This window comes from Sparus aurata, chromosome 19 (genome assembly GCF_900880675.1).
Source record: "Sparus aurata chromosome 19, fSpaAur1.1, whole genome shotgun sequence".
Taxonomy (NCBI): Eukaryota; Metazoa; Chordata; class Actinopteri; order Spariformes; family Sparidae; genus Sparus; species Sparus aurata.
This window is the reverse complement of record NC_044205.1, coordinates 27166146-27191129: the sequence shown is the minus strand read 5'-3', so window position 1 is coordinate 27191129 and position 24984 is coordinate 27166146. Positions and strand designations below refer to the sequence as shown.

General features: G+C 42.7%; 3 protein-coding genes across 3 annotated transcripts in view; all 3 read left to right on the top strand.

Annotated features, from left to right (window-relative positions):
• Positions 1–24984, top strand: part of LOC115569875 (NACHT, LRR and PYD domains-containing protein 12-like) — a 152657-nt gene that overhangs the window by 45970 nt on the left and 81703 nt on the right. The gene's annotated exons all lie outside the window — the stretch shown is intronic.
• LOC115569978 (acetylcholine receptor subunit delta-like) lies at positions 17116–20258 on the top strand. The gene is made up of 3 exons (XM_030398233.1): positions 17116–17457; positions 17552–17670; positions 19702–20258. The coding sequence occupies exons 1-3, from the start codon at positions 17400–17402 to the stop codon at positions 19882–19884; spliced, it is 360 nt and encodes a 119-aa protein (XP_030254093.1). The 5' UTR covers positions 17116–17399; the 3' UTR covers positions 19885–20258.
• Positions 20620–24984, top strand: part of LOC115569888 (NACHT, LRR and PYD domains-containing protein 12-like) — a 38591-nt gene continuing 34226 nt past the window's right edge. The window contains exons 1-4 of the mRNA XM_030398094.1: positions 20620–20960; positions 22151–22250; positions 22711–22863; positions 23185–23305. Of these exons, the coding sequence (XP_030253954.1) occupies positions 22243–22250; positions 22711–22863; positions 23185–23305 (282 nt within the window). The 5' untranslated portion in view covers positions 20620–20960; positions 22151–22242. The remainder of the gene's footprint in view (positions 20961–22150; positions 22251–22710; positions 22864–23184; positions 23306–24984) is intronic.

Genomic DNA, 24984 nt, shown 5'->3' with positions numbered 1-24984 from the left:
TGCTGCCAGACGGTCCAGCACCTGTGCCCGGGAGAAACAGAAACTGTATCATGATGGAACTGCCCGTCACAGGCCCTATGCTGTGGGGGATCTGGTCTGGCTCAGTAATCCTACGGAGGACCGGATGAAACTCGCGCCTCACTGGAAGGGCCCGTTCAGGATCCTGGCTGTGTTGGGCTCGCAGGAAGACGCTGGTCTGACCTATCGCATTGGCTGTCCTTTGGACTCTGACGGACATGAGCAGGTCGTTCACTACGATCGGCTGAAGCCATACACACTGCCTCTGCCTCCCGGTTCCCTCAGCAGTTCTTCCCCTCCTTCGGTCCTCTCACGGCTGGAAGATGGACTGTTTCATGTGGCTGAGGAACCACTCATCGCGGGTGGTGTAGGGTCAGAGTCTGCTACGGGTTCGAGTGAGCCCCCACCACGGCTGTCTCGGTTTGGGAGAGCTGTGAGGCAGCCTGTTCATTTCAAGGACTTTGTGACTGTTCAGTGAATGTCATGCTTTGAATGTATGCATAATGTGTGATGCAGTGTTGTGTTTCTTGGGGGGGGGTTCTTATCTGTATTTGCAGTTTGATTAATGCCTGTAGGGATCTATGTTTAGTTTTTTTGTTTTTTTTTTGTTTTTTTTTGTTGTTTTTTTATTATGCAGGCTCAAGACAGTACTGTTAGGTTATGAGGAAGGATGTGCTGCTCTTTACTGTTACTCGTTAAGGGTTTGAAGGTGTATGTGTCTTACATTTGACCTGTTAATTGATGCTGGTCATGTGTGAAACGAGGACGTTTCTTTTTGGAGGGAGATAGGTATGTAACCTATCTTTTTGTTATGGCAGCCCTCATTAGATTTGCCATGTATTCATCACACAGGAGGTGTAGTTTTATTGTGAAGGGGGGTGACCGGAAGTGTGGTTGTTGTTGCCGAGCGCGGAAGTTGACAATGGAGGAAAAATAAAGTACGGCACTGTTGCCGCTGAAGACGGCCATTCGTGTCCTTTTATTATTTTATTATTCACTCAGTATAGGCGCCCTAAATCCTCGGTTACACTAAGATCATGAGAAAATACCCCGATCTCCTCTCCAATCATCCAGTGTGCATTCTTCCTTTAAAAAGACGAGGAAACTGTCTCCTGTCACCACCGACATACATCCCTGTGCCAGGTTTAAAAGCGTCCTGTGTTCGTGTCTTGGGTTCGTCTAACTGAGCTGGTTTAATAAGAAAACAATAAACGGGACATGGAGACGAGATGTTAGTGCACTGAGCAGAAACACTTCTTTTCTCATCCTCTCCCCACAAACAGCAACAACTCTCTCTTAATTGTGCTCTCTGGTGGGGAAACCTTTTGAATCACAGTGTTACGATGGTCAGGGATTAGTAGTCCATGGACGATGGCATCATTCATCAGCCCAACCCCACTCTTGACTGTTCACCTCGTTTTTGTGTTTTGAGCTCACAGTCAGTGTAACTGTTTTACCTCTCTGAAGTCCAGAAGATGGCCTCCAGGAAACTTTGTATGGAAGAAGAGGAGGACAGTGCAGAGTCTCCAGTATCCAGCTGTCTGTCTATGAGGAGCGACGAGTCCAAAGATCTTCCTCTATACTTCAGTAATGAACCTGGACCCTCAGACACACAGTAAGAGAACTGCTACTAACTTATTCATGTCACTCATGTTCAGTTACTTTTACAGATGATGATTTTGTGTTTATGTATTAAAATTTCTACTAAAATGCATTTCAAGCTTCCTCAACCCAATGACCAGAATAAATGTTGGTGTGTTAAAACTTTAGTTGTTGATGTTGCAACTTTGAGTAAAAAAAAATATCTGCTTCCATTTAAGAATTAACACATTAAGAAAGTATTCTTAGTTTTGTACCTTGTATCAACAATTAAAAAATCATATCAGTTACTCAAAAACTGTCTTGACAGGAAGAGGAGTCCTGTTTCTGTGGAGGAGCAACTCTGCAGCCACTCTTTGTGTCAGGACGTCCTGAACGATCCAGTCTCCAGAACAAGACCAGGCGGTCAGACCAGCACTGAACAATGTAAGACTCTACATCTCCACCAATTAAAATGTCACCTGTTACATGTTATTAAACACTACCTGGCCAGAAAGAAGAAACACACCTTCAGCTTTGATTACTTCACGCTTTACGCAACGCTTATTTCTGTCCAGAGTTGCATTAATTTTTCACCAAGATCTTGTATTGATGATGGGAGAGTTGTGCTGCTGTGTGAAGCCTTTTCCAGCACATCCTAAAGATTCTTAATGGAGTTCAGGTCTGGACTCGATCCATGTGTGAAAATAATGTCTCATGCTCCCTTAGCCAATCTTTCATAATTTGAGCCTGGTTTTTCATGGCGTTGTCATCTTGCAATATGCCTGTTCCATCAAGGAAGAAGAAATCCGCTGATGGAAACACCTGGTCATTTAGCATATTAGCATTTAGCATATTAAAAACTGACCTCAGTTTTTGGGCACATAATGTTGCTGAACCTGGACTTGACCAACTGAATCAACCCCAGATCATAGCACTGCCTCCACAGGCTTGTACAGTAGGCACAAAGAATGATGGGTGCATCACTTCATTTGCCTCTCTTCTTACCCTGATGAGCCCATCACTCTGAAACAGGGTAAATCTGGATTCATCAGACCACATGACCTTCTCCCATCGCTCCAGAGTCCAATCTTTATGCTCCCTAGCAAATTGAAGCCTTTTTTCTGATTAGCCTCACTGCTAAGTGGTTAGTCCCAGTCCCTCTCTTCTCTTCACATTGTGTGTGTGGAAATGCTCTTACTTTCACTATTAAACATAGCTGTGAGTTTTACTGTTTATCTTATTATTTTTTTTACCATTTTAATTTCACCAAAATTCTAAGTGATATCTGATCACAAGCATTGAAGATTATTTTCTGATCACATTTCTTCCTGGAAGATGATGGTTCACCACTATCCTTCCAGATATTAATAGTAGTTTAAGCAATCTCCTTAGTTGTTTTCTTTGCTTGATGCAGGCCAATAATTCAACTCTGCTGAAACAGAGTATCATCTTTTCCATAATCACAGATTATGTCTTCAGACGTGGTTGTTTAAGAATTGAGAAGCTAATCACTGCATCAGTTATGTTTTAATAACTTGATGCCAGCTGAAACATTAATCACTGCAGTAATTATCTAATGGAAGGCTCTTACCTATTTGCTCAGTAAAATCCAGTTTGGATTTTTTTTTTGGCCCGGCAGTGTATTTATTTAAAGAATTGCAGTCAGATACAAACCCCTAAATCACAAGAATCAAGCAGGTACATAATAATAATAATAATAATAATAATAATAATAATAATAATAATAATAATAATAATATATTTAATTTGTAAAGCACTTTACATTTAGACAAATCTCAAAGTGCTACAGGAAAAGCACCAATAAAAGGAAACATTAGTAAAAGAAAAAAAGAAAAACATCTGAAAGTCCATAGCAACTTAGTGGTCATAGGCTCTGCTAAAAAGGAAAGTTTTAAGTCCTTTTTTAAAACATTCAACCCTCAGGTATTCAGGGAGGCTGCTCCATAGACGAAGGGCGGCAGAACAGAATGCTCGGTCCCCTAAGGTGCGGAACTTAGTATTGGGGGGGTGGAGACAGTGAGAGTTGGTTGAGCGGAGGGGTCGAGATGCAGTTTGTGGGGTTAGCAGTTCTTTAAGATAGGAGGGGGCATTGCCATGGATACACTGGTGAGTGAGGAGGGAGACCTTGTAATCAATCCTGGTGGAGATGGGAAGCCAATGGAGTGAATGGAGGATGGGTGTGATGTGTTCATACGTTCGCACTCTCATCAGGATCCTAGCAGCACTGTTTTGCACATACTGTAGCCTTTGGATGCTCTTGCTGGGGGTTCCAATCAGTAGTGCATTGCTCCTAGTTTCAAGCCCCGCCCACTGAGATACCTGCAAACAGGAAGGAAGGGACACACAAAGCAGGCCATAGAACAGCAGGGGGCCGTCACAGGTGCCAACAAGTATGACTTCTGTTTTGGAGCTGTTTAACTGTAGGAAGTTGTGCTTCATCCACGGCTTTATCTCCTCAAGACAGGTGGTGATAGTAGATAGTGGTGATGGTGGAAGCAAAGTTGCAGAGGGGCTCGAGTCCATTTTAATGTACAGTTGTGTGTCATCTGCATAACAGTGAAATGAGACTCCAAAGCAACTGATGATCTGGCCAAGGGGGAGCATGTAGAGTGTGAAGAGGCTGGGGCCAAGGACTGACCCTTGAGGGACCCCACAGGTGACAGTGTGTGTCCCTGATCTTGCACCTCCAATGGAGATGTACTCTGTCCTGTCGGTGAGATACGAGTGGAACCAGTCGAGAGCGGTGTCAGTGAGTCTAATGGTGTGATGTAGCCAGTTAAGAAGTATACCGTGGTCGACAGTGTCAAATGCTGCAGACAAGTCAAGGAGGATGAGGAGAGAGGGTGAGCCAGCATCAGCCGTCATCAGCAAGTCGTTTGTGACCCTCATCAGAGCTGTTTCAGTGCTGTTGGCGGAGCGGAAACCAGACTGAAACCTTTCGAAAAGGTTGTTTTGTTTCAAGTGATCCTGTAGGTGGGCAGAAACAGCTTTTTCTAGTACCTTGGATAGAAATGGAAGGTTGGAAATGGGCCTGTAGCTGGCAAGGATTTCAGGGTCCAAGGAGGGTTTTTTAAGGATAGGTCTGATTATGGCAGTTTTTAGGGCATGTGGAACATGGTCAGCTTGGATGGAGTAGTTTCACTGTGGTGATCAGAGGACTAATGATAAAGATATTTGTTTTCACCAGGACTGTAGGAAAGGGGTTGAGGGCACAAGTAGAGGGTTTCATCCTCCTGATGATGTCCTCAACCTCTTGCTATGAGACTTCAGAGAAGCAGTGGAGAGGCTGGGAGATCGCAGACTGTGGGTCAACAGTCAGGATAGGTAGAGTGGAGAGACAGCCAGATAGGATGGCATGGATGGAGTCAATTTTGGAGCTAAAAAAGGCCATGAAACTGTTGCAGTGTTCTTCTGTAGTTTCTATGTGCGGGGCTGTTTGTGGCTTGAGGAGATGATTAATGGTGGAGAATAGCTGCTTAGAGTTTCCAGTATTCTCTTTTATTATGTTGGAGTAAAATTTTGATTGTGCTTCTCTGAGGGATTTTGAGTAGGCCCTTTGATGTTCCCTATAGGCTTGTTTATGCACAGTGAGTTTCGAGGCTTTGTAACGCCGCTCCAAAGCACGCCCATTTTCCGCAGTTCGTTAGTGAACCAGGGTGTTGAACGGGAGAAGCTGACTGTTCTGGTCCTGACGGGTGCATGGAGATCCAGGATGTTACCCAGGGTTTTATTATAGAAATCCACAGAATCACTGGCTGATGAAAGCTGAGCAGAAAGAAGGCACTGGAGGTCCACAGTCAAATTTGGTGATTTTTCTTAATATGGGAGATGGAAATGGTAACTCCATGGAGATGACCTTGAGGTCAGACACGCCCAGGTCATACACCTGTAGATTGCTGATAGGGGTAGAGTCTGTGATGACCAGATCGAGAGTGTTAAACTGTAGTGTTAAATTTTGACATTAGGACAAATGGTAAGTCTCTGGATTGGCTTAAGCATCCTAAACATCAGCTTCATCAAATAAGTGTTCAGGCTAAAGAAGTGCACAGTTGCTGCTCAGATGGCCGACCAAGAGACGAGAAGCCAGAACAAGCCACAATGGGCCGTAGGATCTTGATTCTGCCCTCGCAGCCAAACCAACATTAGAACAAAACATAAAAATGGACTACTGCACCAATAAAACAAAAAAAGAAAGAACAAGAGCAAATCCAAAATTCCACGTTCAGTGCAGGAAAACGAGATAGTTGTAATGTGTAAAAACAACTACAGGAGCAGCAGACAAGCTGACAGGAACCTTTTGAAAGTCCTGGAGCCATTAGTGCCAATGCCTCCATCTCAGTGGTTGAGCACCATTTTTAAAGGCTATCAAGTTTATTTGACAAATAAGAAATAGGATGCTCAACCGTCACAGCCCTCCTGTAGGAGGCCAGTGTGCATACAGCTGCACCTTTACTGCTTTATCTTGGTCCTTTTAAATGAAAGAATAATGTGCAGATAGTTGTGTTTTGTTTTGTCTCACACTTTTCTCTCTTTCATAGTTAATGTTGGACTGCAGGAGGTGTTAGATGAACATAAGATCAGTCTGGGGAGGAGATGTGAACGTGTGACCGAAGGAACTGAAACAGGAAGTGGAACCCTCCTCAACAGGATCTACACTGAGCTCTACATCACAGAGGGACAGAGTGAAGAGGTTGATACCCAACATGAGGTGAGCCAGCTGGAGAAAGATTCCAAGATGGAGACCCTCCATGACACTCCAATCAGGTGCTGCGACATCTTTAAAGCCTCACCTGACCAACAGAGACGCATCAGAGTCGTTCTGACCAACGGCGTCGCTGGAGTTGGAAAAACCTTCTCGGTGCAGAAGTTCACTCTGGACTGGGCAGATGGCTCCGAAAACCAAGATGTCAGTCTGCTGGTTCTGCTTTCGTTCAGGGAGCTGAACCTGATCAGAAATGAGCAGTACAGTCTTCTCAGGCTGCTCCATGTTTTCCATCCAACACTACAGAAGGTGACAGCAGAGAAGCTCGCTGTCTGTAAACTTCTCTTCATCTTTGACGGCCTGGATGAAAGCAGATTTTCACTGGATTTCAAGAACCATGAGGTCGTGTCTGATGTCACACAGAAGTCATCAGTCAGCGTGCTGCTGACAAACCTCATCCAGGGGAATCTGCTTCCCTCGGCTCTCGTCTGGATAACTTCCAGACCTGCAGCAGCCAATCAGATCCCTCCTTCATGTGTCGACAGGGTAACAGCAGTACGAGGCTTCACTGAGGTCCAGAAGGAGGAGTACTTCAGGAGGAGGTTCAGTGATGAAGATCTGTCCAGCAGAATCATCTCACACATCAAGACCTCCAGGAGCCTCCACATCATGTGTCTGATCCCAGTCTTCTGCTGGATCACTGCTACAGTTCTGGACCACATGTTGACTACAGACCAGATAGGAGAGCTGCCCAAGACCCTGACTGACATGTACTCACACTTCCTGCTGGTTCAGACAAAGAGGAAGAAGCAGAAGTACCATGAGGGACGTGAGACGAGTCCACAGGAGCTGACGGAGGCTGAAAGGGAAGTTCTTCTGAAGCTGGGGAGGCTGGCGTTTGAACATCTGGAGACAGGAAACATCATGTTCTACCAAGAAGACCTGGAGCGGTGTGGTCTAAATGCCACAGAGGCCTCGGTGTACTCAGGAGTTTGTACAGAGATCTTCAGAAGAGAGAGTGTGATCTTCCAGAAAACAGTCTACTGCTTTGTTCATCTGAGCGTTCAGGAGTTTCTGGCTGCAGTCTACATGTTCCACTGTTACACCAACAGGAACAGGGAGTTCCTGGAGGCTTTTCTGAAAGACTCAAAACCAAAGTCTGGTCTTGACAAGATTTCTACGTTTTTCGGTAGAGGCACGGGTGGCCATGAGACCAGTTACCCATCCCTGGATGATTTCCTGAAGAAAGCCATGGAGAAATCCCTTGAAAGTACAAATGGCCACCTGGACCTGTTCGTTCGCTTCCTTCATGGCCTCTCTCTGGAGTCCAACCAGAGACTCTTAGGAGGTCTGCTGGGTCAGACAGACAACAGTCCACAAACAATCCAGAGAGCCATCAGCAACCTGAAGAAGATGAACAGAGATGATGTCTCTCCTGACAGAAGCATCAACATCTTCCACTGTCTGATGGAGATGAACGACCACTCAGTTCATCAGGAGATCCAAGAGTTCCTGAAGTCAAAGAACAGATCACAATACCTTTCTGAGATCCACTGCTCAGCTCTGGCCTACATGCTGCAGATATCAGAGGAGGTTCTGGATGAGTTGGACCTGAAGACATACAACACATCAAAGCAGGGGCGATGGAGACTGATTCCAGCTGTGAGGAACTGCAGGAAGGCTCTGTGAGTCCAGATAAGATTATCATTGTGTGTTTATTACATTATAAAACAATGTTGAGCTGATGTCATCAGTGTTAAAGATCCACACGTTACAAACATGCATAAAAATTCATTTCTATAAAAGTCAAACAAGTGAAATTTGATTTTGAAATACTTGTACCATTTGTGTTTTTCACTATAAATATCTAAAAGAAAAAAGCATCTTCTATCATTTTCTAACCTTTCAAGTGATGGAAGATTGAAAAATGTTTCATAGTCATTTTCTCACAACAGTCTTATTTTTACAGCAATGCAGTTTCTACACTTTGTTTTTATAATGTGACTGTTGGTCTAATTATATACATGTACACAGACATATCTGTGATCCACTGGATCTCTGAGAGTTGAGGTTTTTTTTCCAAACATTTTTATTGAACAAGTTTTGCAAAGCACAAAAAAGACAAAAACAACAGAAACGGACAGGTACAGCATCAAAACATCACAAGGTCAAGACAGGCAGCTAAAAACAAAAAGTAACTGGACCAACGTTAAAATTAGACGGCAACAGACAGACAAACAGACTAACAAACAAGGAAAAAAATAAAATAAAAAATAAAACAAGAGTTTCAGGGAGCATGTACAGGAAAGCGGACCCTGCATCCGGGATGCTGTGTATAGGCATCTTCAACATGACAAGTGATGCTATTCCCCATGCCCCCCTCCAGGCCGAGTCCATCAGTCCTGATTTCATCCTCTGGGCCTTGGCCGGTCCCAGGTAGTCAAAGAAAGAGTCCCAAATCATGTAGAATGTGAAGGGTTTGACCTTTAAGGCCATGGAAAAGGATTCAAAGGGATGATGTTTGTCACACTACACAACCATTGATTTAGGGTTGGAGCTTTAACAGAGATCCACATGCATAGAATACACTTCCTGGCTATATTCAGCAGAATATGCACCAGCTTTGTGGAACGAAGATCAGCAGGTAACTCATCAGGCAGACCCAACACAACAAGTCCTGGCTCCCAGATGTAGGGGAGACTGGGCTAGGTAGAGCCAAAGGGTAAGTTGAGCCACCCCTTGTTGCTGGGAAACGGTAAAAAACATTGATCATGTGATCAAATATTTAGGAGGATGGCATCATTTCATGGATTCTATGAAGGTAAGAACCACATGGGTAAAGTGGTTGGACATTTATTTTCCAAAAAACATTTTTCACTCTTGAAAGTGAATTTAGTCTATCATAACTTTCATGAGAATTGTGATTAGACCAAAATAGATCATTTTAAATTTGTTTCATACATCAATTGTGGTATCTATGAGCTACAACATGAAGTCATAAACCTAGCATAAAAGTGCACCATTTTTGCTGTGGGGACTAATAAAGTCAAAATGGTAGCTCTGGGGTAAGTTGAGCCACCCAGCAGAGGTGGGAGATGGATGGATTGAGGGAGAGGTGGGGATAGATGGAATGAGAGGAAGATGGATGGAGGAGTTTAACGAAGATGGAGAAAAGAGGATAGAAGGAAGAAAGGATGATGAGAGGATAAGAGTGTCAGTTCAGATTGTTCAAATGTGTTACTAGTCCATAACTGACCTTACTGTCAGCAAGGACACCAAAAAACTATGATTCTGGACCAAGGATTCAGTTCTAGTGTTTTCTTTCCATAAACACAGCTGTTCATGTTCTCTTCCCAAGCGCAATTTAAGGCATTCTCATGTTAAAATGTTTTTTTTTTTACAAAACAGTTGTTAAGCAGTAATATTCAATAATATTGTTATTGTACCTGTTGAATTGTGTATAATAGAAATACACATGATATGCTGGATATGGGGGCAGCTCCACAAACAATGAAAAAATTAGCCAACAGCAGATTGACATTTAGTACAAAGATCTGAGAGTTGAGGTTTTTAGTCAGACCCAAAATGCAGAGACTTGATATAGAAATGAATTTATTGAGGCAAGTTGGTGGTGGGAGCGAGGAGGACAGGCAAGCAGGATCGAGCAATAGAGATAGTCCAGGCAGATGGGTGACGTTGCAAGCTGCAAACATAAGAATGACATGGAGTCTAGCCATAGAAAAAACACTGGAGCACAAAACTCGTAGTCAACAAAACACTAGATGACACCGAGATAATGTGCTAAGGTTTAACAAGAGCACAGGTAAAATCACCGGACGTGACGGAACAATCTGTGACAGGAGTGGTGAAGAGACCAGGGTATTAGCTGTAAGGATTAAGGACTGATCTGTCTATTTCACTGTATTTAACATCTATTATTATTGCTTGATTTGAGAGGATGTAAATCGAGGACATGTTCCCTCTTGCAAGCAAAGAAATCTCCCTCTCCATTCTCACTGAATGAAAAGAAAAAAGTTGATTTTGTTAAACAGCTGAACTCCACCTGAGTGAAACTATTAACTATGAAATTATAATAATACAATTTCTGATGCAGAGCAGAGTGATATTAAAAGATGCATAGACTTCATACAAGCACATAACTGAGGTAAATACATGCAAGTGCTGTTACAACCTCCACTGATTGTAGTACTCAGTGGACATCATGTTAAAATAAAGTTTAACAGTTTAATATCACATCACCTTGTCTGGGAGACATTTTTGTCTAAAGCTGCCATTGAGGGATCATTAGTTTGCTCAAGAGCACTTTGACATGTGGACAGGAGGAGCTGACTGACCAGCTTAGGCTGAACAACTGACCAGCTGAGCTACAGACAAATGTGTTCATGTCTGTTTTGTAGATAAAGTGTCAGATTTTATTTGACCTTCAGTTTTATTTTCTCTCTCATCACAGACTTTCTGGTTGTGGACTCTCAGAGACTGGCTGTGACGTGGTGGCCTCAGCTCTGAAGTCCAACCCCTCCCATCTGAGAGAGCTAGACCTGAGTAAGAACCGGGGGATGAAGGATTCAGGAGTGAAGCTGCTGTGTGCAGGACTGAAGAGTCCAAATTGTAGACTGGAGATCTTGAGGTTAGTTCATGTATTTTGATCTTGTGCAGTATCTACTGGATTTAAATCCATAACAGAACTTTTGAACATCCTTTATTTTTCTTGTTTTCTGTGTTTGTCTGAACACAACTCAAAACAGTCTTTAGTAGAAATTAGTAGAATTCAGTCTGTATCTAATTGGATTCATGTTCAGGATTGTTAGGGATCCTGTAGTGTTGGGACAGGTGTTAAAGAGGGTGTAGAGTTCAGCAGCATGCTGATCATCTTTTTAAATCATCTGTGTTGATGATCAACATGCTGTGCTTTTCAAGACACCCAAAGGGCCTGACAGGGTTCCAGGTTCAATTCATTCACACATAGTCATACTGGTGATGGTAAGGTAAACTACAATAGTAGCCACAGCTAACCTGGGGCAGACTGACGGAACCGTGGCTGCCATTCAGCACCTCTGACCACCACCTCAAACATACAGCAGTTATACACATTCACACGAGGCAAGGCGAAGTGGGTGAAGTGTCTTGCACACAACGACACAACGACCATGGCGCAATTGGCCAGGCGGGGATCGACCCTCGGAACATAGGCCAACCCGCTCTACCACCTGAGCCACGGTCGCCCTCATGAATGACATGGATGTGGTGACAGTAAGATTATGTCTGTAGAACTTTGTAGAACAAAGTCACTCTGTCATTTTAGGATGAAGCTAATTGATTAGGACATAGTAATGTTGAACTGCACATAACTGAACATTGATTGGAATGTAAATTGATCTTCATCTACATCATTTATCTTTTATTCAGATTGAGTCACTGCAGTTTGTCAGATATCAGCTGTGCTTCTCTGGCCTCAGCTCTGAAGTCCAACCTCTCTCATCTGAGAGGGATCATAGATTTATAAAGCTATATGATGTTTATTCTGACTGAATAGTTTAAATGGAAGATTATTTGACATACTTGAGTAACAGGAGGCTATTGATCTTTGCAAAGAGACAAGTTCCTCAGAGCAGATACATTAAATGGAGATCAAATCAGTGCTCAAATCCAATTATTTATGATGTTCCTTTGGAAATGTCGATGGATGAGATGGCACTGTGTTTTTATACAGTGGATAAATGACATTAGCGGGGATTAGCAGTTAAATTAAATTATTGCACTTAAGTGATGGATCAAGTTAATGCACAGGTATGTATGAGTAGATTATTAATTATTAATTGCACTCCATCTATTCTCTATTTCCCCATTTCCTCCTCCCCCTGGGCGAGGAGTTGTTGAGTATAATGGCATGAGGGGCAAAAGAGTTCTTGAGTCTGTTGGTCCTACACTTGGGAAGGAGCAGCCTTCCACTGAACAGGCTCCTCAGTTTGCTGATGACGGTGTGCAGGGGTTGGCTGGCATTGTCAATAATGTCCAGCAGTTTGTCCAGTGTCTTCCTCTCTGCCACCGTCACCAGTGAGTCCAGCTTCATGCCGACCACAGAGCCGGCCCGCCTGAGCAGTTTATCCAGTCTGGAGGTGTCCTTCTTGGATATGCTGCCCCCCCAGCACACCACAGTGTAGACGAGGACACTAGTAACCACAGACTGCTAAAATATCCACAGCAGTTTGCTGCAGATGTTGAAGGACCACAATCTCCTCAGGAAGTACATCCTGCTTTGTGTCTTTCTGTACAGGTGGCTGATGTGTGTTGTCCAATCCAGTTTATTATCCAGAACACACAATCTCTTCGCAAAGTAAAAAGAAAAAAAAAAGGTTAACTTAGTGAAAGAGGTTAAAATAGGGAGAGCTACTGGAGAAGCAGCCGTCTCCTACAGCGCCAACAATCAACCAATCATTAATATTGATGAAAGCTCTTTGTCATCTTTTGTATTTTAGAGGTTTTAACCTGCATCCTGTTGGGTTCAGATGTTTGGAGTTTCCATTTTCTTTTTCAACAGATTATTAATCACTTAATGATTTCAAGCACGAACATTGTTCTCTAAACTTACATCATTTATTCTTTATTCAGATTGAGTGACTGCATGTTGTCAGAGATCAGCTGTGCTTCTCTGGCCTCAGCTCTGAAGTCCAACCCCTCCTATCTGAGAGAGCTGGACCTGGGTGGAAACTACCTGAAGGATTCAGACATGAAGCTGCTGCGTGATCTGAAAAAGAGTCCAGACTGTAGACTGAAGACTCTGAGGTCAGTAGAGGGTTGGAGTCAGTTCATGCTGGTTTCAGCAGTATTGTACTAAACACAGTATCAAAGTAAAGATCCAGTATTTCCTGCTTTCCTCAGTGAAGCTGTGAGAGGAGAACAGTCAGCCAATCAAACGAGCCAGAAGCTTGTTGTGATGGTGTGTTTGAGTTGATGTGAAGACGACTGTTGTTGTTGTGTTCATGTCTACAGGAAATAAAGCTGATCACAGCTGACAGCATCACAGGATGTATAGAGACAGTGTCCTCATTCATCAAACTGTCGGAGCATCAAATCTGATCTCAAAGTGTTTGTTCTCTCATTTCAACACTGAAGAACTCATCAGTTCATCTTTGTCACAGCTCTCAGATCAGTCTGACTGAGGGTTCTTATTTCAGAGAACCATCATTACATTTATTAACCATGTGGTCTGTATACAGACCAGAACCTCTGCTGAAGTCCAGAAACCACAGCTGATGTTTTACTGTTCCATGTAGGACCTTTAACGTTATATTTATATCTGCCCATGTGTCAATTGATTTGTCCAAATATTTTATAACAGACTCCATATTTACATATTTGTCATGTAATGTTTCCAAAATAAATGAAATCTTTAAATGTGAGTGAGACTCTGGTTTTTAACAGCAGTAAATCATCATTAAAGTGAGCTGTGAGTATCTGTGTTCCTGCAGTAATGATGCGTTCAGGGACTGTCAGCAGTTTATTTCCACTGTGTCCTTCAGTGAAACCTGCAGAGTAAACAGACTTGATGTCCAAAGTGTCTGCAGGTCTGTGAGCTTCACTCCAACACGTTAACATGAAGCTGAAAGGAAGCTGGCTACGCTACACAGCCGCTCCACTTGTGGTCTGAACAGGACTGAAGTCCTGCTGGTCTTTATATCACTGACTGACAGCTGATGGAGGGAGTCTCTGGAAACACTCATTTATCACTTCTGCTGTCTCTCTGCTTCTCTCATCAGCTGGACGTGGTGATCTCTGTCAGAGTGATGAGAAAGGTGGAGGTGTTGAGAGGATCAGCTGTGTCCTGATGATCCAGAGAGGTTGAAGCAGCACCATCAGCTGGTGGGTGGAGAGGCTCTGACTGGGCCGTGTTACTGGGAGGTGGAGTGGAGAGGAGAGCTTCATCCAGCAGTGACTGACGGACCAATCACAACAAGTGGAGATGACTGTCAGTGCTGCAGAATGAACTGCTCTGAGATCAGCTCTGAGGTTGATGTCAGAATGCAGAAGTCTGCAGCATCATATTAATCAGTGCAAGATTATTTCTGTATCTGTGTTCTTTCTTCTGTCTGTTTATAATTTTTATTTCATATGAATCTTTCATTATATTCTGGGACAGACTGCATTGTTCGTAGAAAGCGCTACTGTTGAACTGAATGTTAGAACAACAGAAATGTTTTTGAATGGGATCACTTCCTCTAAAAGGAACACGTTCAAAATATCAGTAATTAATGTTTGTTTGAACTGCAGATGGAAAAAAAAATACTATCTCTGTTACAGTGACTCTCTTCTGCTTGTGCGAGATTACTGTTTTTATTCTAATAATCCCTGATGAATACATGGACAGAAAGGAAAATTACATGTAAAGTCAGATGTTTATTCTTCTGTAATCACACACTTGGACCTGCTATGAAACAGTTCATGTGTAAAACTCCAGCTCCTGTTTTAACTCCAGCTGACTGATAATATAGTTGGTTATCAAAACAAAACACTTAACACTGTTAAAAATGAACTCAGAGACGTAATCCAGGTATCACAATATTAAAATTGCTTATGCTAATAAAGCAACTTTGCTTATGCTAATAAAGATGTATTGAAATATCAATAAGATGACTTTTATTTAATGTTAATGATGAGTATATATTCTTATAGCATACACAATTACAGTCTAGTGTATCAGTCTTTATGTAGTAATTTTTACTGGATGTATCTGTATTTGTGTATCTTTTGTATCCAAATTACGTTATTTATGTTTTTAATTATGCAAATATGTTTTATTTGATTTAACTTTAACAGAAAATCAACAAAGAACAGCATGATTCCAGCTCTAATGTTGATTTGTATAAAGTAGTTTGTTATATTATTATCATGGTATTATCATATTATTTTCTCTCAGTTATAAACCGCATTTGTGCATTAATTTAATGCATGTGTGAGTCTGTTTTGACCTCCGGTGGCTGAAGTTGTCACCTGGCTGCAGTCATGTTGAGGTCAGATCCCTGCTGGAAGAGGCTGCAGGCATGAAACTCCTCCAGAAGAGGTCAGTAGAACCATCTGTGTGATCCAGAACTGTGGAGTGTTTGCAGAGCAGGACTCAAGTTGAGCTCCAGTGTTTCTTTGTGGTTTATTTTCAAACAGGACAAAACACAACACACATGAAAATAAAGCTTTAAAACCCAAATAACTGTGATATGTTCACAAAATATCTATACAATATATAATAGACATTACGTGGAGCTGTCTGGACATTCAAAGTCTCACTGTGCATAAAATATATAAAATTCGTACCTTAACAACAGACACAACCACATGATAGTGTTTTAAAAGAAACACAGTGTATTAAACCATCGTCACAGCAGTTAATCAGTAGTGTTAAAAAATAACCTCCTTTTAGGACCAAATGTTCACCTGACACCTGAACTCATCCTCAACACTCCAACATAAAACAATCATTTATTCTCATTACTTATGTTTTACGAGTCAGCACAGGGGATCGTTGTTTCACTGCCTTCACTGCTGATAGAAGCTGAAATGATAGAACACAATAACACAGACACAAATGAAACAATCCAGTGAATATCTGATGTCTGAACTCATTTTGAGGACAGTTCCACAGTGACTGCAGGAAACTCTTACTTTCTTTCAACAAAGTGGTCTTCTGGTTTGTGCCAGCGCTGACGGTGCAGCTGTAGGTCAGATCAGTGACACCGTGAACACGGATCAGAGAACTGCTGATGGTGTAGAGCTGCTGGTCAGTCTGCTGGACTGTGGTTGGTTTCTTGAAGGTGTTGGTTGATGGAGGGCTGGTGGACCAGGTGAGCTTAGGCTCAGGGTAGATCCCCTCTGAGCTGCAGGTGATGCTGTTTTCATCCTGCTGAATGTGGACTTCACTGATCGGAGCTGCAAAAGACAAAATCCACTTTTTTAAAAACATGTTTTGGAGGCGGTGATCTTGGAGACCTGATGGTGACAGCTTCAGCCCGTGTTAGTCATGCTGTGTTTTCTTGGTTTTTAATTGTTCTCTGCACCCATTGTCGTTTATCCACAGCCATGACGGCGCTCCAGAACCTTGAAGATGAGATTTTATGAGCTGGACAAAAACAATGACATGCTAAATACTCGACTGAAGGTTCAGAGTAACTAGTGACTGACAGAAGGTGCAGTTATACAGCCCAGCATGCAGACTTTGACAAATGACAAATCAAATGACCAACAGGAGACCATTGATGTGTGGGACGTTTTTGGTGACACTTCAGTGAATATTGGTGAAGTTATTGAATATTTCTCCCAATAGAAATTCCCCCAAATTATGGCAAAGCACATTTATTTCCAAACTCACAGTTGTAGAATAACCAGCAGGAGATCACTGATGTGTGCAGTGATTCTGGTGGCACTAAAGTGAAGTTCTTGAATAGAAATTCCTCAAAATTATAGAAAAACCTAATTTCTCAAACTAGCAGCTGTAGTTTAACCAACAGGGAGATTCCTGGTGGTTGAACTAATTTTGGGCACATTACACTGAATAACAGTGAAGTTATTGGACATGTTCACAATAGAAATTCCTCAAAATTATACTAAACTACATTTGTCCGAACTAACAGTTGTAGTATAACCAGCAGGAGACCACTGATGTGTGCAGTTACTTTGGTGACAATAACAGTGAAGTTATTGAATATGTTTCTCTTTTCGGTGTTGCACTTTGTAGACGGTCCCTGCACTTCGTCTCACAGCCGGCTGACCATAGAGACCAGAGGTACTGTCCAGCCCGGAGGAGCTGGTTCTGATGGAAACACGGTTGTAGCTCGTTGTCTTCCTTACTACGGCAGGAACGAGTCGTCGTTTGTGTTTTAACAATGTTTCGCTTATGAGTTATTGATCCGGGAAGTTCCAATCTGTGAATATATTTCCAACTTTACCGATACGGACTCCCACAGAGGCGGAGCCATACTGGGATGGAGCGTTGCCATGGAGATCCAGCTCGGTGGGCTCCATCGCCTCGGCGGAGGAGTTCCACAGCGTCAAGTCCCGCAGCGAGCTGATGTTCCAGAGACAGTCGGAGAGACACGGACTGACGACGAGGACCACACACGCAGCCAGTAAGAAACCACAGCGAGTCATTTCTGCTGATCAGTCTGAATCCTGACGACAGAAGACGAAGCTGAGCCGCTCTGTGTGTCTGTTTTCATGGAGCTGTGAAGCCGCAGGACGATGGAGGTGTGACGGATCAGCTGTACGCAGAGATCAAGCCGGCTGTGGACGGAGCGAACTACATCATCAAACACATGAGGAACAAGAACGACTACAACCAGGTGAGGCGGAGACCAGGCAGGATGACGTCACGGCAGGGGGCGTGACTAAGTTACTTATTGGACAGGTGTGATAGTGAAAGGTGAGGTCAGGTGATGTGGGACACTTTCTGTAGATGCTCCAGTAGAATTATAGAAACATCACTGGAGTGAGTCAGCAGGTTTTTTTTAGGACGTGTCAACATTTTTATGAGAATATGCAGTTTTTTTTTTAAACACACCATGACCCAACACACACTCAATAAATACAATTAACATGTCTACTCTGAGTACTAACTTCAGTCCTCATTAACACTATTGGGCTCATTGAATACACTAAAGTGTCAGCGTGGCTTTAACCTTTCAGTCTTTCGGTCACAACATAAGAGAACACAAAGCTGCTGTTCTCTCCCTGCAGCTGACAGCGAACATTCAGACCTTAAACTGTGATGTCACATGAAAAGGCTCATAGATCAGAATGAGGCCGTTAAACGCTGCTGCTTGATCCGATTCGCTGATGAAACACAACTCTCTACTCCACGCTGGCTGCAGATTATTACACATTCCTCGCCAAAAGAAAGACGTGACGGTCACGTAACACAACCTGCTGAAACATGACAGATGCATCTTGTGTTCAGTGAGCACGGAGACGTTAAAACTCCCCTGAAAGACAACATGAATCTGTTAGTTCTATTCAGAACATGAGGTAGTGGTGCACTTCTGCCTCTCGAGGACAAAATGAGTATTACAAAAACAAACATTTGGAAAACTGTTCTCAGTTCTGCTGTTTTCAACCTGATTTCACACATGAACAAAAAAGTGTAAGTGGAGACCTGAATGACTGAGAACCTTCATCACCATGAACACTAAAGACTTCTAGAGGAAAATGTGTTTTCATGTGTGAAACAAAGTAGGAGAAAAAAGTGACCATAGATTAGTCACTCTGTTTCACACATTACATATATTGTTGTGGTTTTTTTTCCAGAGCAAAGAAATTTGTTTTCATGTCTAAAAACAAAGGGATATAAAAACGTTTTTTTTCACCCGAGAAGAAAAAAGTGACCAAGAAAAAAAAAAAATCTCCACTCAAATTAATGGTGACAGACATCTTTATTTATTTTCTGAGCAGAAAAAGGACAATTTCTCCTGAGAAAAATGTTTTTTCACTCTGATCAACACATGAAAAACAAATTAATGTGTGATAAAAGTATACATATATTCTTTTTTGACACCTGGTTTCACACACTTTTTTTCAGAGGAATTTATTTTAATATTGTGTGAAAAAAAGGAAACAAAAAATGTGTATTCATTTATTTTTAACATATTTTGAATGACACATATTTATTTTCTTTTTTATCTATAAGTCTCTCTATATTTTTTGACACTGTATAATGTCTATAATATAATACATTTTCCCACCTGGGTTCACACATGGAATTATTTATTTTTTTCCCAGAGGAAAAATTATTGTTATAATTTGTGAAAAAAGGAAACTCTTCTTTTTTTATTTTTATTATTATTATTATTATTATTATTATTTTTACATATTTTGACTGATAAAACAAACCCATTGAGGAATTTTTACCAGCAGTTCTCAAAAAAATCAATAAAAAACATTTTGAGACAGTATTAAAAGTCAGAATTTTGAAAAAAAAAAATATATATATCTTTTACTCATTTCCAGACATCATAAAAAAAAAAAAAAAAAAAAAAAACCCTGAGGAAATAAAGTCTGTGCTCACGTGTGAAACCGACTTCCACTCTGGTTCTCGAGTCATAAACACAGGAGAGAACAACAGTTTAGATCAGATTCAGACAACTGATCACCAGATAAAACAATTGTCTTCACTTGCCCCTCGGGGCTCCGTAACTTTGGCTCTGATGCAACATGTAATCTGAAATGTAACAACATGTGGTGGAATGGAAGTATAAAATAGCAGAACATTTGAATACTCGTGTACAATTTTGAGGTACTTCTACTTTACTTAAGTACAGAGCTTGAGTAAATGTACTTAGTTACATTCTATCACTGGTAACTGGCGTCTGTCGTCGCAGGAGAAAGATAACTGGAGTGGGATCACTCGTACAGTGGACCGACTCTGTCTCTTCCTGGTTACCCCGGTGATGACCATCGGCACCATCATCATCTTCCTGATGGGAATCTGTAACCACCCTCCTCACCTGCCCTTCAAAGGAGACCCGCATGACTACAGAGAGGAGAACCCCCGCCTGCTGTGACCACACAGCAGTCACGTCACTCCACAGTGTTCAGATCCAGACGTGTTGCTTCATTTTGTTTGTTCTACAGAAGCTGATTGGGGCCACTGTGAAAGAGAAAAAGACTCAGGAAACATGTTTTCTGTGGGGTTGGGGTCAAATCTAACTTTATCTTATCTTTAACTTTTATATACAATACAGAGGAAAATGAAACAAGAATTCTGGTCAGAATTCAGAAGAAAAAGTCAGAAGTCATTGTATTGTTTTACAGTGGCTTTTATCGTCATCTGTACGTCTCTATTTGAGTGTTTTCTTAAATTAGAAGTGAATAACTGAACCAGTCTGTAACTGTTTAAATGTACTTGTGTGGTTTGAATAAAGATTTATTCTCTTGATCTCAGTGGATTTGTAAAGAAATTAAAGACATAACATAAACCAGAGTGTTGTAGTGATATGCGAGTCATGAACGGATCGTTCAGAACTCGAGATTCGTTTTACTGACTCGGGAGTTACGAGTCATTGTCTCCACTAAGGGGCGTTCAGACCGAACGCGATAGACGCGAATGGAGCGGCAACTCTACATTGAAAATCAATGTAAATGGCGCGATGACACGCGATTCAGGTGTCGGCGGCGCGAATGGAGCGTCTGGCGCGTCTGGCGCGGCGCGAATAAAGTTGAAAATATCCAACTTTTCAGGCGGCATCGCGCTGCGACATCCAATCAGCGACGAGTTCAAGCCTACGACGTCACTTCCCTCACGTACGGTTGTTTACGGTCGCTCAGAGCAACGAAGGAGGAGAAGCTAATTGTAGCTGTGTGTGGGCACCCGGCGCTGTACGACACCGCAGCTCACCTCAGCTGAGATGGAGCACCTGTAGTTGGTGTCCAGGCGGGAGATCCTGGCACCGACCTGAGCTAACAGGTCCTCGAGCTGGGCTCCGGTCAGCCTGAAGTACCGCTGGAACCGGTCGTCATCCAGACGGAGCTCCTGGAGCAGACAGTGAAATTCACCCAGCTCCGTGTGTCTCCGGAGGACTTCATGAATCCAGACACGACGGCGGGTGGTTTTCCGGTGTTTCTGGGACTTGTACAGCAGGTACAGTGCAGCAACGGCGGTGACATCAGCCATGCTAGACGTGGAAAGACAACTGCGGGTTGAGAAATATCGGTTCAAAAATGAGCGGGGAAGCGCGAATGACGCGAATGAAGCGAATAGTCCAAAATGATCAAGCGGCGCGAATGAAGCGCCTGAAGCGATTGTATTCGCGTCTGTCGCGTTCGGTCTGAACGCCCCATAACTCGTTCACTGAATCACCGCTGCTACCACCAGCTAACAGCAAAGAGGAGACATGCCACAATTGTTTGTGTGTCAGAGATGAATTAATACAAAGGGGAATAAATACAGAGGCAAACTGAACCACAAATATCTAGTTATGTCACTTTTTACATATATAATGCCTACATCTATTTTAGATAATGATTTATTTATTTAACGATTTATTTATTGATTGATTTCTTTTTAATTTTGTCCGTTTCAGTCCTCCACACACACACACACACACACACACACACCATTGCATATTTCTTTTTGAGGACCAGGCAAAATGACCTCACAAGTAAAAATGTCCTCATTTGTCCTCACAAGAAAGGTGGGATTTCAAGGGTTGGTCCACACAAGCATAGTAATACAAACACACATACACACAGCAGAGATTTGCGTGCTGGAGGAGGAGACGCAGTGCTCCAGATACCTGAGAACATCCTGCATTTCTTTTTACATTATTTATGCACTTCTGCTTCATTATTAAATTTATTCTGAACTATGCAATTCAGGAACAAAGCAGATGAAGTGAACGTTTTATGATTTGTTTCTATAAATATTGAATACCTTTATTCTGACATTTTAATCTTAAATGAGTCACTGCACTAAAGAGGCAACAACCTTTTGTTTTCTTTTGATAATGATGATTTAACTTGTTTTCTCAAGATCTCAAGAGAATTATCTGGTTATCTGGTGATACTGACATAAATAACTCCTTATCTTGAGAAAAGAAATAAATCACTGGAAACCAGAGGAAATCATATGTTAGACACCGTGACCGTTTATGGCTTCTGTAGAAAACTAAATAAATAGAATGAATGAATGAATGAATGAATACAAAGGTGAATAAATACAGAGGCAAACTGAAACACAATTATCCAGTTATGTCACATTTTACAATGCCTACATCTATTTTAGATAATCATTCATTTATTTATTAATGTATTTCCTTTTGATTTTGTTAGTTTCAGTCCTCCATACACACACACGCAGAAGAGATGAACACGTGGTTTCCTGCAACTGATGAGGGAGGAGACACAGTGACTGTGTGAACGTTATGTCAGGGTGAGTGTTAATCCGACGTTTTTATTATTTTACTGTTAAAGTCTCAAAGTCGTTCTCTCCCTGAGGACTGTCGAGGAAAGACATGTTGGAATAAAGTCAATAGTTTCATGGATTCGATCCAGAGACAGGTTGTGTCTCACTTCCTGTTCTCTCGGTGTTGTGTTACTCTTCAGCAGGGTTGGGTTTATGTCTGCTCAGTTGGTATATGAAGATATCTACGATAGACATACCGTCACAATGGCCAATGTTGTTGTTTTAAGTAAGTAGTTATTTTGAATTAATTGTGCTCTCTGGTGGGGAAACCTTTTGAATCACAGTGTTATGATGGTCAGGGATTAGTAGTTCATGGCTGTCAGCTATCAATGGCATCGTTCACTGGCCCAACCCCACTCTTGAGCAAACTCCTTACCTCATTTTTGTGTTTTGTGCTCACAGTCAGTGTAACTGTTTTACCTCTCAGACTGACTGAAGTCCAGAAGATGGCCTCCAGGAGACTTTGTGAGGAGGAAGAGGAGGACAGAGCAGAGTCTCCAGTATCCAGCTGTCTGTCTATGAGGAGTGACTGGTCCAAAGATCTTCCTCTAGTGTTCAGAAATGGACCCTCAGACACACAGTGAGAGGAATTGACTCATGTTCAGTTGCTTCTGCCAATGTTTATTTTGTGTTTATTTATTAAAAATTATGCTAAAATGTAATTGCTAAGTACAATTTGTGACACAAGAATAAAACAGTCACAATCTTCTTCTGAGAATCTGGCAGCTGTCAGTCTCCTAAAACCTGTAAACTAAACTAAGAGAACTGAAACAAACTTTTAAACCTCCTAATTATCAACAGCAGCAGCAGCAGTTTGTGTATTTAGAGCTTCCTAAATGACTTTGTCATCAGAACATTTATAAAAGATTCATGTGATAATAATAAAAACATGTTGTTGCAGAGTTCAGTTCTACAGACAGAGAGCAGAGTCTCCAGTATCCAGCTGTCTGTCTATGAGGAGTGACTGGTCCAAAGATCTTCCTCTAGTGTTCAGAAATGGACCTGGACCCTCAGACACACAGTAAGCGAACTGCTACTAAGTTATTCATGTGACTCATGTTCAGTTACTTTTACTGATGCTGATTTTGTATTCATGTATTAAAAATTCTACTCAAATAGTTAGTTAGTTGCTTTTATTCTCTCCCTTAGGAGAAATGTATTTTGGACACAAGAGAACGTCACATGTTCACATATAGAACATCACAAAACACAGAACACACAAAACGCACAAAAAAAACACAAGAGGAAAGAGGAGGAAGTCTGTTTACATATAGCATAAATTCATATCAGCACAGAACACTCTTCATTGCAGTTTTTACACACGCTCTTCCTTTTGCACGTATACCCATACAACACCATTAATTCTATTGCACTGATCATTTTATTGCCATCCATCCATCCATCCATTTTCTCCCGCTTATCCGGTGCTGGGTCGCAGGGGCAGCTGTCTGAGCAGGGACACCCAGACATCCCTCTCCCCGGACACCTCCTTTAGCTCTTCCAGGAGGATCCCAAGGTGTTCCATGGCGAGCAGAGTGACATAGTCACTCCAGCGTGTCCTGGGTTTTCTCAGGGTCTCCTGCCGGTGGGGCATGCCAGGAACACCACCCAAGGGAGGCGTCCAGTGGGTATCCGATGTAGATGCCCAAGCAACCTCAGCTGGCTCCTCTTGATGTGGAAGAGCAGCAGCTCTACTCCAAGCTCCTCCCGGATGACAGAGCTCCTCAGCCTATCTCTAAGGGAGGGCCCTTCTTCAGCTTGACAGCATCCCTTACGTCCGGTGCCCACCACCGGGTTCAGGGTTCCACCATGACAGGCCTCGGAGACCTTACGGCCACAGCTTCGAACAGCCACGTCAACAATGGAAGTGGAGAACATGGTCCATTCAGACTCAATTTCCCCAGCCTCCCTCGGGATCTGGTCAAAGCTCTCCCGGAGGTGGGAGTTGAAGACCTCCCAGACAGAGGGTTCTGCCAGATGTTCCTCACAATGCATTTGGGTCTGCCAAATCTGTCCAGCTTCCTCCCCTGCCAGTGGATCCAACTCACCACCAGGTGGTGATCAGTTGACAGCTCAGCCCCTCTCTTCACCCGAGTGTCCAAGACATACGGCCATAGGTCAGATGACAGGACCACAAAGTCGATCATTGACCTCCGGCCTTGGGTGTCCTGGTGCCACGTGCACTGATGGACACCCTTATGCTTAAACATGGTGTTTTTTATGGACAAACTGTGACTAGCACAGAAGTCCAGCAACAGAACACCACCGGGGTTCAGGTTGGGTAGGCCGTTCCTCCCAATCACACCCCTCGAGGTATCACTGTTGCTGCCCACGTGAGCATTGAATTCCCCTAGTTTAGCAATGGAGTCACCCGTAAGCCAAAACAACAGTGAGAGACCTATCCCCAACCCGAAGGTGCAGGGAACGACCTTCTTGTTCACCGGGGAAAACTCCAACACATGGTGGCTGAGCTGGGGAGCTATGAGCAAGCCCACACCAGCTCGCCGCCTCTCGTCGTGGGCAACTCCAGAGTAGAAGAGAGTCAAGCCTCTCTCAAGGAGTTGGGTTCCAGAGCCCAGACTGTGCGTGGAGTGAGCCCAACTATCTCTAGCTGGTACTGCTCGACCTCCCCCACCAGCTCAGGCTCTTTCCCTCTCAGAGGGGTGACATTCCATGTCCCCATGGCCAGAGTCACCGTCCA

Coding starts and splice junctions, on each gene's coding strand:
- LOC115569978 (XM_030398233.1), top strand. CDS start 17,400: ATGTTCCAGAGACAGTCGGAGAGACACGGACTGACGACGAGGACCACA. Junction 17,458..17,551: donor GAGGACCACACACGCAGCCA/GTAAGAAACCAC, acceptor GTTTTCATGGAG/CTGTGAAGCCGCAGGACGAT. Junction 17,671..19,701: donor ACAAGAACGACTACAACCAG/GTGAGGCGGAGA, acceptor CTGTCGTCGCAG/GAGAAAGATAACTGGAGTGG.